The sequence below is a fragment of the Hordeum vulgare genome, chromosome 6H (genome assembly GCF_904849725.1).
Source record: "Hordeum vulgare subsp. vulgare chromosome 6H, MorexV3_pseudomolecules_assembly, whole genome shotgun sequence".
NCBI lineage: Eukaryota > Viridiplantae > Streptophyta > Magnoliopsida > Poales > Poaceae > Hordeum > Hordeum vulgare.
The window spans coordinates 429,364,570-429,379,786 of NC_058523.1; the positions used below are offsets into that span (position 1 = coordinate 429,364,570).

The window sequence follows — 15,217 nt, forward strand, 5'->3', positions numbered from 1 at the left end:
TCCACCCCGACTTTAGCAAAGCCAGCTGGCAAACCCAAGCCACCACGGGTAAGAAGGACCGAAGCCTCGCGTTCGTCCTCCATGTTCGTCATTGCCGAGGACCAGTGTGAGCAAATCTTTCTCTCTATCTGCAGTGAACTTTCTTTTTCCCTCCTCAATTTTTTTCACTATCCTTTTCCAATTCTCCCTGGGTATCCTTAGACCGTCACTGCAGATGAGGTCCCCTGTTTCTTCGTTGTACGAACCACCATGCGCAAGGAACCAATTTCTTGCTCTCAATTCCCACTCATTACAGAGTGGTTCAGGTACGATGCCTTTATCTAGCAGATCTTGCTCTTTCTTATCCCACTTTGGGATGGCAGTCTCATAGCCCCCTGGCCCCAGCTTGTGGTGATATTTCTTCTTGTCAGCATTTATCTTGTTCTTTTCTGATAATGCCTGGGCATCTTCTGACTCCTTGTACTCTTGAAATGCCTTCCAGTGATTCGCCTGCTTGGCTAGATACCCCTCGAATACTCGCACTTTCTTTGTCTTCAGATAGTTTTTCCATAGCTTCTTCTTCCAGCTATGGAACAGTTCGGCCATCTTCTTTAGAGTCCACTGCTTGACTTTGGCCCTCAGTTTGTCTACGGCATCTTCATTCTCACATTCTGGCAAGTTGAAATGTGACATGAGATCATTCCAAAGATTATCTTTGTACCTTTCGGCGACATAGTCACTATGGCTGCCCCTTTGCGCTTGTTCCACTCCCGAATGCTGATCGGGACGTGATCCCTAACGAGAACTCCGCATTGCTTCTTGAATGTGTCAGCAGCATTCTTAGGAAGCTTGGGTTCGCTCGTAGGCAATATCACCTCAAAGGTGTAATGCGTCCGTGCATCCAACTTTCTAGTCGGGCCTCGTTTCGTAGCTTTGCTCGATGTGGAGGCCTAAGAGGGAGAAACATTCGTCAAATGAATGTATATGTATACAATATAGAGCTATCTCCAATATTTTTCACATATTACAAGTGATTGTCGAACTTCATATGTATACCTCGCCGGACTTTATTATTTCTTCACCGGCTTCTCCATCAGTGGAGCTATCACCTTCTCCGTCATTGGACCTATCTCCTGCCCCATCGGCTTCATCTTCGTGTCGGTCGACCTCCATTCCATATCCGGAGGGTTTAGATATGACGATGGAGATTCAGCTGGTTCAACGTCGGGGCCGTCTTTGATTATATCTTCAAGAAGTTCTTCCTCTTCGAGATTCCTGATATGTGGATCCATAGTTCTGCAAAAAAACGGATTCTCTTAACCTTTGTACCAAAAAAGAATTATTCTATCAGGAACTCCGTTCCAAAACAACTTTAGTCCCGGGTCGTGGCTCCACCCGGGACTCCTAGATTTCTGCATAGTATTCAAAGTAGGAGTACTTTTCCAATTTGAGCATTCAATAAGCAAAACCAAATCGTAAAATAAAGTAGTATTCAAATTAGCATGCATTCAATTATAAGCAAATACATCATCTCTTTTGTCCGTACATCGTCGAATATTATCACTAATACTCCTCGAATACTATCATACATATAGCATCACTGATACATCTAGAACCGTAGCGCCCGACGGATATCGGCGCGGACGGTGGACACCCAAAGAGAAGGAACCATCACAGGATCATAGCTCCAGTGAGATCCCCGAAGAACCTGCCAGGTATGCTCGAACCTGCCCTCCAACGCAACCATGTAGCGACGGACGTGCTCATCCTCCTCGCTGACACGGTGACGTACCACCTCCGCGGTGTCCGAAAGCCTCGGCACCCTCACTGGCCCACGCGACCGCCACCAAACAAGGATCGGGTCAACGAAGGGTTGGCTCCTCACCAACCTACGCCCCCCGGAAGGTAGCACCTCCCAATACCAGCCGGGCGGAGCCCAGTCCCGGACAGGGCCCCTCTGATCAAGTAGGTGTCCTCCGCCGAGTCGACAACGAGGATGCGGGATAGGCATCGTAAAATGAACTAAAAAAATAAACTAGTTCTATTAATTTTCTTGCTAAAAATAAACTATTAACACTTAAGCATATACAATAGAAAAATTAAACTATTAACACTTAAGCATATACAATAGCAAAATTAAGCAATAATCTAAGAAACACTATTAACACTTAAGCATATACACTATACAATAGCAAAATTAAATGACAAAAAAAATATTCCTTCTTCTTGTAACCCTAAACTAATTTTTCCTCTTCTTCTATTTCTCCTCTTCTTCTACTTCTTCTTCTACTACTTCTCCTCTTCTCTTCTTCTACTTCTCCTCTCCTTCTCTTCTAATTTTTTCTCTTCTTCTACTTCAACTCTTCTTCTATTTTCCTCTTCTTCTCCTCTCCTCCTCTTCTTATTCTCCTTTTTCTTCTTTTCTTCTCCTCCTCTTCTTATTTTACTTTTTCCTAATTCTAAATATTACTAACCCTAATAATCTAGCACAAACCTAATAACAATAGGAATTAAATGACAAAAAAATCTTTTTCTTTCTTTCTTCCCCTTTTCTTCCTTTCTTCTCCTTTTTCTTCCTTTCTTACCTTTTTCTTCTTTTCTTCTCCTTTTTCTTCTTTTCTTCTCCTTCCCTTTTTCTTCTTTTCTTCTCCTTTTTCTTCCTTTCTTCTCCTTTTTCTTCCTTTCTTCTCCTTTTTATTCCTTTCTTCTCCTTTTTCTTCTTTTCTTCTCCTTTTTCTTCTTTTCTTCTCCTTTTTATTCTTTTCTTCTACTGGCCGGAGTGTTGGGGAGGAGGGGGCGGGGGGCTTACCGGCCGGAGGTGTCGACGGCGCGGTGCGAGGAGGACGGCGGCGCACGGCAAGGAGGACGGCAGGCGGCGGCGAGCAGGATGGCGGGCAGCCTGACGGCGTCGTCGAGTTCGTCGCTGTGCCGCGCCGGGCAGGAGAACGAGGAAGAAGGAGAGAAGGAAATGCGATTTGGGTTGGAAATTTTCTAACTCCCTCTTATATAGGTGGATCTTTAGTCCCGGTTTGGGGCTCGATCCGGGACTAAAGACTCCCTTTAGTCCCGGATGGAGCCACGACCCGGGACTAAAGGCCCTTTTTCGGCAGACCAGAAGGCGGGAAGCAGGGGCCTTTAGTCCCGGGGCGTGGCTCAAACCGGGACTAAAGCCCCTCCTCGGCTGCACGATAAGTTTAGTCCCACCTCGCCCAGCGAGGGGGACTAACACTTGTTTATAAGCCCCGTCGCAGCTTCTCCATCGAGCTCCTCTCTAAAGGAGGCTTACGGGCCTAAACTCACTGAAAATTGAAACTATATTCGAAATTATGGAGAAAATTCAACATGAATTCAAAGTGAGTTCACTTTGAATTTAGATTGAATTTTCTCTATAAATTCTCATATAAATTCAATTTATTTCTATTTTCATAATTAATAATTTTGACTATCCAAACTATTATCTATTTTGTTATTTTCAATTAAAAACTATGTTTATTAAAAATTCTTTTTGCATATTTGAGAATTTGACAAAACTATGATAATGAAAAGTGTTTGAAATTGAATAAATAATGCAAAACTATTTTCTAATTTCATAATTAATAATTTTGACTATCCAAACTATTATCTATTTTGTTATTTTCAATTAAAAACTATGTTTATTAAAAATTCTTTTTGCATATTTGAGAATTTGACAAAACTATGATAATGAAAAGTGTTTGAAATTGAATAAATAATGCAAAACTATTTTCTATTTTCAAAAGTAATTATTTTGACTATCCAAACTATTAACTATTTAGTTATTTTCAATTAAAAACTATGTTTATAAAAATTCTTTTTGCATATTTGAGAATTTGACAAAACTATGATAATGAAAAGTGTTTGAAATTGAATAAATAATGCAAAACTATTTTATATTTTCAAAAGTAATTATTTTGAATATCCAAACTATTAACTTATTTTTTTGAGCTAGTTGACCCTGAAATTGAAAAGAACTACAAATGAACTCTGAAAATGTTGAAATTTGGCATGCTATCATCATTTCACCCACATAGCATGTGTTAAAAAGTTGAGAGGGTTACGACAAAAACTGGATGCACTTCGTGTCCAAAACGGACAATCTCTCTCGAAGTATCAGCGTTTCGAACGAGAACTCATCTCTTACAAAGTGATTTCATTTTTTTGAACTTATTTGAACTCCATACTTTTTGTGTGTTCAAAATGCACCATTCAAAGGCACGTCACAAAATTTCAACAATTTCTGACTTCATTTGGTATTCTTCGTGCATTTACTTATTATTTTTTTTGAGCTTGTTGACCCTGAAATTGAAAAGCACTACAAATGAACTCTGAAAATGTTGAAAGTTGGCATGCTATCATCATTTCACCCACATAGCATGTGTTAAAAAGTTGAGAGGGCTACGACAAAAACTGGATGCACTTCGTGTACAAAACGGACAATCTCTCTCGAAGTATAAGCGTTTCGAATGAAAACTCATCTCTTCCAAAGGGATTTTATTTTTTTGAACTTATTTGAACTCCATACTTTTTGTGTGTTCAAAATGCACCATTCAAAGGCACATCACAAAATTTCAACAATTTCTCACTTCATTTGGTATTCTTCGTGCATTTACTTTTTTTGAGCTAGTTGACCCTGAAATTGAAAAGCACTACAAATGAACTCTAAAAATGTTGAAAGTTGGCGTGCTATCATAATTTCACCCACATAGCATGTGTTAAAATGTTGAGAGGGCTACGACAAAAACTGGATGCACTTCATGTACAAAACGGACAATCTCTCTCGAAGTATGAGCGTTTCGAACGAGAACTCATCTCTTACAAATGGATTTCATTTTTTTGAACTTATTTGAACTCCATACTTTTTGTGTGTTCAAAATGCACCATTCAAAGGCACATGAGAAAATTTCAACAATTTCTGACTTCATTTGGTATTCTTCGTGCATTTACTTATTTTTTTTGGAGCTAGTTGACCTTGAAATTGAAAAGCACTACAAATGAACTCTGAAAATGTTGAAAGTTGGCATGCTATCATCATTTCGCCCACATAGAATGTGTTAAAAAGTTGAGAGGGCTACGACAAAAACTGGATGCACTTCGTGTACAAAACGGACAATCTCTCTCGAAGTATGGGCGTTTCGAACAAGAACTCATCTCTTACAAAGGGATTTCATTTTTTGAACTTATTTGAACTCCATACTTTTTGTGTGTTCAAAATGCACCATTCAAAGGCACATCACAAAATTTCAACAATTTCTGACTTAATTTGGTATTCTTCGTGCATTTACTTTTTTTTTTTGAGCTAGTTGACCCTAAAATTGAAAAGCACTACAAAGGAACTCTGAAAATGTTGAAATTTGGCATGCTATCATCATTTCACCCACATAGCATGTGTTAAAAAGTTGAGGGGGCTACGACAAAAACTGGATGCACTCCGTGTACAAAACGGACAATCTCTCTCGAAGTATCAGCGTTTCGAACGAGAACTCATCTCTTACAAAAGGGATTTCATTTTTTTGAAATTATTTGAACTCCATACTTTTTGTGTATTCAAAATGCACCATTAAAAGGAACATCACAAAATTTCAACAATTTCTGACTTCATTTGGTATTCTTCGTGCATTTACTTATTTTTTTTTCAACTAGTTGACCCTGAAATTGAAAAGCACAGAAATGAACTCTGAAAATGTTGAAAGTTGGCATGCTATCATCATTTCACCCACATAGCATGTGTTAAAAAGTTGAGAGGGCTACGACAAAAACTGGATGCACTTCGTGTACAAAACGGACAATCTCTCTCGTAGTATCAGTGTTTCGAACGAGAACTCATCTCTTACAAAGGGATTTCATTTTTGAAACTTATTTGAACCCCATACTTTTTGTGTGTTCAAAATGCACCATTCAAAGGCACATCTCAAAATTTCAACAATTTCTGACTTCATTTGGTATTCTTCGTGCATTTACTTATTTTTTGAGCTAGTTGACCCTGAAATTGAAAAGCACTACAAATGAACTCTGAAAATGTAAATTTGGCATGCTATCATAATTTCACCCACATAGCATGTGTTAAAAAGTTGAGAGGGCTACGACAAAAACTGGATGCACTTCGTGTACAAAACGGACAATGTCTCTCAAAGTATTAGCGTTTCAAACGAGAACTCATCTCTTACAAAGGGATTTCATTTTTTTTGAACTTATTTGAACTCCATACTTTTTGTGTGTTCAAAATGCACCATTCAAAGGCACATCACAAAGTTTCAACAATTTATGACTTCATTTGGTATTCTTCGTGCATTTACTTATTTGTTTTTGAGCTAATTGACCCTGAAATTGAAAAGCACTACAAATGAACTCTGAAAATGTTGAAAGTTGGCATGTTATCATCATTTCACCCACATAGCATGTGTTAAAAAGTTGAGAGGGCTACGACAAAAAATGGATGCACTTCGTGTACAAAACGGACAATCTCTCTCGAAGTATCAACGTTTCGAACGAGAACTTATCTCTTACAAAGGGATTTCATTTTTTTGAACTTATTTGAACTCCATACTTTTTGTGTGTTGAAAATGCACCATTAAAAGGCACATCACAAAATTTCAACAATTTCATATATGGTGGACACTAGCTCACCTATGGTATATGGTGGACATTCTTCTTCTCTCATATATGGTGGACACTAGCTCACCTGATTTTTCAACCGTCGATGATGGTCGCTACTCCTACTTCCCCTGGTGCATAACCAATATCTAGCACAAGGAGAAGAAGGAGAAACGACCCCCCACAGCAACAGTCGACATTCTTCTTCTCTCATGTATGGTGGACACTCCCTCACCTGATTTTTCGACCGTCGATGATGGTCGCTACTCCTTCTTCCCCTAGTGCATAACAAATATCTAGCACAAAGAGAAGAAGGAGAAGCAACCCCCACAACAACAGTCGGCATTCTTCTTCTCTCATGTATGGTGGACACTCCCTCACCTGATTTTTTGACCGTCGATGATGGTCGCTATTCCTTCTTTCCCTAATGCATAACAAATATCTAGCACAAGGAGAAGAAGGAAAAGCGACCCCCACAACAAAAGTGGTTCCATGGCACGCCACATGGTTCCGCTGCACGCCACGTGGGACTAATGGTCTTTCATTTTTAAATGACTGTTCTAATCAAAAACAGATTTGTTACAAAAGGGATTTCATTTTTTGAACTTATTTGAACTGAAGACTTTTTGTATATATATATGTGGTCGAAATGCATGATACCATGAAGTTAGAAAGGGCTAAACCATTCAAAAGTAGCAAATGAAGTTAGAAAGGGCTAAACCATTCAAATTTGGAAACTATAATGGCACAAACAGAAACTAGACATATATAAATTGGTCCAAGCAGTACATGATACTAGTCCAAACCGTACATAATAATAGCTATCATAGATATATATATTCGAGGTAATGCTGGCCATAGTTGACGACTCGAATCAGAATGTCCACCTTATTCGAGGTGAGCTGGCCATAGTTGACGACTCGAATCTAGCGGTACAACTCGTATGAAACGTATGCATCTTTTGCTGCATACTCAATGTTGATACGATCAAGTGGGGCCTTCTCCCAAAGTTTGTGCTGAGACTTTGGGAAATTGGTCTTCATATTACCATATTCCTCGTCGATCAAGGCAACTGCCATATGAGCCATCGAAGTCCTGACATGTCGAAGCCTGAATACCGTTTGGAGATCAATGAGGCAACCAGTTGGTATCTCAATACCGAAGCTGTACCTCATCTTCAGCTTGTCGTTCGTTATGTCAACGGTAGCAAAAGTGATGCCGCTGCGAAGGAAGTCCATGAGTTCTGGACAATGCTTGTCACTACTGCAACAGAAACAAATTAAAATGGAACAAATGTTACATACTGCTGCAATAAGGAAACATGTTTCACTATAACTAAAGAGAAAATTATCTTTAGGATTCAAATAGAACATATTGCTATCCTATGCAATTTTCATATCCTACGAATTGATCAAGAAACCATAAATTAACTATGACATATATATATATATATATTCTCCCACGGTTTTGCAAATATTCAATAAGCTAGACATATTGCATATTGCTATCCAATGGAACCTAGAGAGATCACTATAGCTATCCAATGGAACCTAGAGAGATCACTAGCTATATGCAATTTTCATGACTATGACATTTCATATTGCTATCCAATGGAACCTGGAGAGATCACTAGCTATATGCAATTTTCATAACCTTGGATCAAAGAACACCGCATAAAATTGTATCACTACAACTATGATTTCAACGGAACATATTGAACCAATCAGATTTTTCAGGTTGTGGAACACTATTCCAATCAGATTGTGTTCCCTTCAACTAATCAAAATTGTTTCACTACAACTATTTGAAGCGAACCAACTATGATTCCAATGGAACATATTAAACACTAGTTGATTCTAATACGATTTTTCAGATTATGGAACACTATTCTAATCAGATTGTGTTCCCTTCAACTAATCAAAATTGTTTCACTACAACTATTTGAAGCGAACCAACTATGATTCCAATGGAACATATTAAACACTAGTTGATTCTAATACGATTTTTCAGATTATGGAACACTATTCCAATCAGATTGTGTTCCCCTTCAACTAATCAAAATTGTTTCACTACAACTATTTGAAGGGAACCAACTATGATTGAAACAAATAAACTTACGATGTCATTACCTTGGATCAAAGAAAGCCTCAAAACTTACCTCGCCCATTGGAAGATCAAGACATGGTGTGCGAAACATAGTTGGATGACGGCAACACCGCGTTGATCGGCCGTGTACTCCAGATCAAGCCCCAAGAACTGCTCATGATCCACTGCGGCGTCAAGCCATCGTTCCTTCAACTGTTTAAGAAAATACGGCACCTCGTTGCTCTCGTTCGTGTACACGACATCGAGATTGGTCCTGCCATGTGCGAGCACCTCTCCAAAGCGAGTTGGCATGGTGGAAGAAGAGAGGAGAAGAACAGAGCAAGAGCGAGAGAGGAAGTAGAACAGATAAAGAAGGGCGACGCGACACAGGCTCTGCTTCGGTTGTGGTTTTGTGAAGCGGGATGCAAACCGTTTGGGCCTTTAGTCCCGGGTTGAGCCACCAACCGGGACTAAAGAGGGATACCAACGGTTGCCACCACTACGGCAGGCCACGTGTTAGGCCTTTAGTCCCGGGTTGAGCCACCAACCGGGACTAAAGAGGGATACCAACGGTTGCCACCACCACTGCCCACCGCGTAGCCCTTTAGTCCCGGTTTGGGCCACGAACTGGGACTAAAGGCTCCTTACGGGCCGGGACTAAAGCCTCGAGGGAGGCATTGAGAATTGGGGCGACATGGCTGGGCCTTTAGTCCCGGCCCAGAGGCAGGCCGGGACTAATGGGTCCCGGCCAAAGGCCCGTTTTCCACTAGTGTTTTATGTTGATATTTATCGCTTTATGGGTTGTTATTACACATTTTGGTACAATACTTATGCTTTTTCTCTCTTATTTTATAAGGTTTACATGAAGAGGGAGAATACCGGCAGTTGGAATTCTGGGCTGGAAAAGGAGCAAGTTTGAGATACCTATTCTGCACAACTCCAAAAGCCGTGAAAATCAGCGAGGAATTATTTTGGAATATATAAAAATTACTGGGCGGAAGAAATACTGGAGGGGAGCCATCAGGAGGCCAAAAGCTTTCGAGGTAGTGTGTTTAAAAAGAGACAGAGAACAAGTGCTATCAGTGGCTTTTTGTACCTGTAGTCAAATGTAGGGAAAATATAATGAAGAGCATTCACTACTGAATCCACTATGGCGATATCTATTATAGAAGTATCCATCAAGTGGTTGTGTTGAACCTGTAAGCCAAAACAGGGGCCAGAAAAGTGAAAGACAAACATGAAGATGGTTAAATTTGAACTCTGTTGTCATAACTTAAGGGTTCAAACCTAACAAATAAGTGAACTCTCCAAACAAATTGTAGTCTTTTCTTATATAATGACAACCTTGACAGCGACCTTTTCCCCATCATGTGATGTTGCGGCATGGACTTGCGCAAGTGAAGCACTTGCAAGTGGAACAGGGTCAAATTCTGCAAAAACCTACACCACCGGGAATAGGGGAAATCAGAATTCTATGTGAGAGTGTCTTCTAAACTAAAAACAAGCTGATCATAAATAAATGTTTTGATTCAAGGTGAATACTTCGTTGGTCAACAACTGAACTAAGCACGCTCAGTACGATTGTGTAATTTTGCTAATCAATGCAGTAACCAAATTACTTTAGCAGGGTAGAGGAAAATGCAATAATGCAATCAAGGAACTAACAGTTTGTGGCAATTATCCTATCTCTTTGTTGAAGATTCGATGACATACTCGTATGAGGAGGTTGTGCACCTCTTTTGCATTGACGCCCTCATCGTCTACATAGGAGTAGCAGCTCGCTCACACATGATTTGGTGGTTGATGCACGGTGAGCAAATTCTTGGATTGCCTAATGACCACTTTCAAAAGCATGTACTCCCTCCGTTCCTAGATATAAGTCTTTTTAGAGATTCTACTGCGGACTACAAACAGATATATATAGACATACTTTAGAAGGTAGGTTCATTCATTTTTCTTCGTATGTAGTCCGTAGTGAAATCTCTAGAAAGACTTATATTTAGAAAAGGAGGGAGTACTTTGAAAGCAAGCATACAATGAAATAACTTGACCTAGCAATGGCACTTACAGTGTCGTGGAGCTAGGGTTGGCCGCCCGTTCAAATTTAACAAATAATTATTTGTGCAATACAAGTATGAATTGGTAACTTTTTTATGGGGACGTATGAACCGGTATCAAAACTTGAGGTTACATGTGCGTTTTCATGTATTCATTATGCATGAAAAGCCACACTATGAGCTCAACATAGAGTTAAATGGACTGTAACAAAAGGAAAAAAATAAGTAAATGCGAACTGACCATCAATTCGAATCAAATTCTAAAGCTGAGAATGGACATGGTAGAGACCCTCTGTATTCTTCTGTTAAAAATTGTATATGGGGTGCATTTTATCAAGACCATTTCAAATCAAATTCTAGAGCGGAGAATTGCCTTTGTCTTGGAAAACATGTATTCTAAGTTGAAACCGGGATCAAGACTATTCCAGAATACAAAGGACCATTGGTCAGCATGTACAGTTAAGAGGTAGAAAATACATCAGGATACTCTGAGTTAATTGGTGGAGTGGCATGAATGGGGAGTAGCAACTTATCGCGAGGAAAGGAACAACAAATAGAGCGGGATGAATCCACTGGAGGATGCCGTCTTGGTATACAATCTTAGCTACGTTATGAAGGAAAGGAGACAAAACACTCTAAGTATATCAGACAACAAATAGGCGAAATTATTGTATTAAAGGAGAGAAGTTGGAAAAAAATACGAGCATGGTTGTGAGAGACATATCTCGAGATAAGTTATTTATTGTAGAGAAGCCTGCCGCCTTTCGTCATCTCGTCGAAGAGCCCGTTGATGGCTTCGTACCTCGGCTTCACTCAATCTCTACTACTTTACTTACCAGATTGCAGAGTTCGAGTAAGCACTGGGAAAGAAAGACACATCACGAGAAGAAAGATTCGATGAAACCTTTTACAGCTGACGAAGACTAGTACTATATCTGTTTCTCTTCGGATTCCCTTGCTTCCTCACAAGCTCAATCCGCAGAGCCCAGGTCTTGTTAATCTCGATGCCGGGACAAAACAAAAATCCAAGCACTTATTATGAATATCAAAATAATGAGCGATGTAGGCATATATAAGCACTATATTCATATCAAAAATCTAAGCACTTATTATGTTGCTATTTGTGACACCTTTCTTATTTTAGCAAGAAAATAATGGTCCCCTTAGATTAGTAAGTTGTAACTTTCGCAACCATTAAAAACATAGATAATTAAAGATATCAACTAATTTGCTGTTAACATGAAATAAACAATGCTCCAAATCAATGTGTACCTGTCTTATACTCCCTCCGTTCCTAAATATAAGACATTTTAGATATTACACTATGAATTACATACGGATGTATATAGACATATTTTAGAATGTAGATTCACTCGTTTTGCTCCGTATGTAGTCTCATAGTGTAATCTTTAAAAGGTCTTATATTTTGACACGGAGGGAGTACCTTGTCAACAAATTGAACTCGTTGACATGTCCCCATTTTTATCTCCGTTGCTGCAGTTGTTTGGTCCAATGTCTCCATGTATCGCACTTACTAATCAAAAGAGAAAGTTTGTCCGTCTTCATAGTTCATACCGAGTATCAATCAAAAGATAAATCATGCACTGGAGTACTCAACATCGTTGTTCCTGAGGGCACATCTATCTGCATACCCAGATTTCTAGCTAGTTATCTAAGATAGTAAAGTGACACTTGTACAAGGTAACAAAAATCAAGCACACAAGGAGACTCAAAAGAAAGCTCTGGCCGACCAGTGGTCCGTACATTTTGTGGTCTCATGCCAGTTAGTATTTTACTGTTTAGATCCTTGATTCTCTTGTCATCCTGTTTTGGAATAGCTTTATGTTAAGATTTCTTCTATTCATAGTTTGGTACGTAGTTGCTTACCCAATTTTTTATAGAAAAACCAAGCTATTATTTCAACCATATAACTAAGGGGAACACACCTATGAAATTCATTGATAACAGGAACAACAAAGATTTTAAAAAATGTCATCAAAGAAATAAAAAAGTGCAGCCAGGTAATCCAAGCATGGTAAAAATACAAATGCTTTATTAATATAATATTTTCTAATAAATTCACAAAGGCATCATGATTCTAAACAACAACATATCTCCCGTTTCTGCTTTCATTGATCATTGCCAAGTGACAGCAGCACAAGCGTTGAAGCGACTTTCAGCCTCCAATCAAACATGAACATGGGTTGAGATTCTTTCTGAATCAATATGATTGTTCATATCAGTACAAAATAATCTTGCATTCAGTAGAAGTGTGTATGTTAATGGTAAAAGAACTACAAGATGAATTAGCGGATATGGATGAATAAAGTACCTGGAGCCGAGGTTGACTGTGACATGGTGTGGGAAGAGCATGAATCTAGTGAATCATCCATGAACTTGCATTTAGACATGACCGAAGCTAAATGTAATGAACCAGGAACGCTAAATTTGACTAATCTTGTCCGTACAAATCCACAAAAAGAAACACTGCAAAATAGAAGAAATGAAAATATCAAGGGTGGATAAAATGGTAGGATCACATCATAGAAAGGAAAATCCAACAATAGACATCACTCAAAATCCCTAACTTGCAAGACTAAAAAGATATGGATGAATCTTCCAGAATGTTATGAATTGATGTTTTCTACCTGGGAAAGAAACTTGCAATAGGGACGAAAGCACAAGACAACGAGGGTAAAGAAACTTGATGTGATGGCGGGATGCTTAATTCTGTATAGATATTGGACTTAAAGATCGAAGAATCATATTGTAAGATTTAACCTCACATGCCTGACGTCACTGGCCATGTATGCCTCGGTCACTCTCTGTGCTCTCCCGACATGAGGAGGCAACGACTGTCTCACTCTGAGCACATTGCCTTCATACGATTCTCATATATTTTAAGATTTCTCACTGCTAATTAACCTATTTTGTAATGCTTCCCATTGTCCCCAATAAATATTTGTAGCATATTAAAGCATGCAATATCTACACACATGTCTTTTGAACAGAATCAAACTGCATTAGCTATCAACATCGAGAATGGATAAGTAATTTCAAGAACATGTCTAGAGAATAAACAAAACAAGGAAATAAGATCACGTGAATGAAGAGACAATTATTGTTCTCGCGTGATTCCTCTCGAAGCAATAGCGGTAGCAAGCACGAGCAGAACAAAACATTATGAAGTGCAAATTATACATGTCTCTTCTTCGAACAGTAGCAACAGCAGCTAGGAAAGCATTACTGAGCCTTCCTCTCTCCCTCCTCTCCGATTTCTGCAACTGCCACCGTCGTCAGCACCTCATCCAACAACGACCTGAATCCCTTTTGTCTCCTCACGTCCCCATCCCCTGTAAGATATGGTGACTCTCTCGCATTCAAGATCTGCAAAAAATCATGTAATGCATAAATCTGATACAGCAGCACCTACTCATCCCCTCTCAGAGTTTTAATCTGGCAGCCATTTCTGCACCACAGGTATCGTACATCATCAGTGGGCAGAGGGTAAACGCGGAGTTGATAGAGTGCCAGATATTGTGCTGCCGAGTACACTCTTCCGGACAGGTCCAGCCAACCTCTTGTGAATTCTCGAACTCCATTTTCTTGCCTTTTGAAATTCGGCATTGCAAACAATAATGGTTCTCGCATGCTCTGCTTCCCTTTCAAATTCTGCAGTGGTTCAGGCTGCTCCTGTACCCCAGATGGAAGCCCAGAGACAAGGATGATCTGCAGGGGTTCGCCGTCGCCCGGCCCGAGCCTCTGGTGCACTTTGCGCTGTCCTCCGGAAGCCACTCGGATCCAGTGGTACGTGCGCACATACTGTAATTTCTTGCCAGCAGCTGCAATAGCGCGTGGGACTGACGGATGGATCGCGTCCGTGGGTCAGATGCGGCTGTACAGCCCGAGGCGGTTGTTGCAGCAGCTGGAGGCGGCCAAGGAGGAGTTCATCCGCGGCAACGTGGGCGTGCGCGGGTCGGGGCGCAGCAGGGTGATCCTCCCCAAGGTGCTGGAGTCGTACGCGAGGGACGCCGGGCTGGCGGCGCAGGAGCTGCTGCGCGTGGTGGAGTCGTGCCTCCCGGAGGGCCTCCGGGCGGCGGTGCGGCAGCAGGGGAGGCCGCGCGGCGGCGGCGTGGAGTGGAGGCCGCACAACATGGCCTTCAGGTACGCGCTCGCGCGGGAGCTGGTCGGGTCCCCGGCCGGCGTGCAGCAGGCGGTGGCGCCCTCGGTTGCATGATGATGATGGTAGCGTCGGGAGGGGCCGAGCAAGGCAGAGCGGAGCGGCTGGGAGCGGCGTGACGGGCGGGCGGGGCCGGGCGCAGGGGTGGCGTGGCTGGGCGCAGGGGCCGGCGAGATGGTGGGGCGGTAGCGCCGCGTCGTGGCGAGCGCGGGGATTAGCGCTAACGAAAAACTGTTAAGTTTAAAGTATCCAATCCGTTAATTAAGTGTTTAGAAGGTTCAGATGTAGAGTTGGATCTGCCTTCTCT

General features: G+C 40.8%; 1 protein-coding gene and 1 long non-coding RNA gene across 2 annotated transcripts; one reads left to right on the forward strand and one right to left on the reverse strand.

Annotated features, from left to right (window-relative positions):
• Window positions 1–12,766: 12,766 nt before the first annotated feature.
• On the reverse strand, window positions 12,767–13,510 carry LOC123403478. Its single transcript, XR_006611480.1, has 2 exons — window positions 13,063–13,510; window positions 12,767–12,946 (listed from the first exon to the last, which is right to left on the reverse strand). It is a non-coding gene; the product is annotated as an uncharacterized LOC123403478 (long non-coding RNA).
• A 310-nt stretch (window positions 13,511–13,820) lies between these two features.
• LOC123405565 lies at window positions 13,821–14,967 on the forward strand. Its single transcript, XM_045099211.1, has 2 exons — window positions 13,821–14,537; window positions 14,620–14,967. The coding sequence occupies exon 2, from the start codon at window positions 14,620–14,622 to the stop codon at window positions 14,965–14,967; it is 348 nt and encodes a 115-aa protein (XP_044955146.1). The 5' UTR covers window positions 13,821–14,537.
• The last annotated feature ends 250 nt before the right edge of the window (window positions 14,968–15,217 follow it).

Coding starts and splice junctions, on each gene's coding strand:
- LOC123405565 (XM_045099211.1), top strand. CDS start 14,620: ATGCGGCTGTACAGCCCGAGGCGGTTGTTGCAGCAGCTGGAGGCGGCC.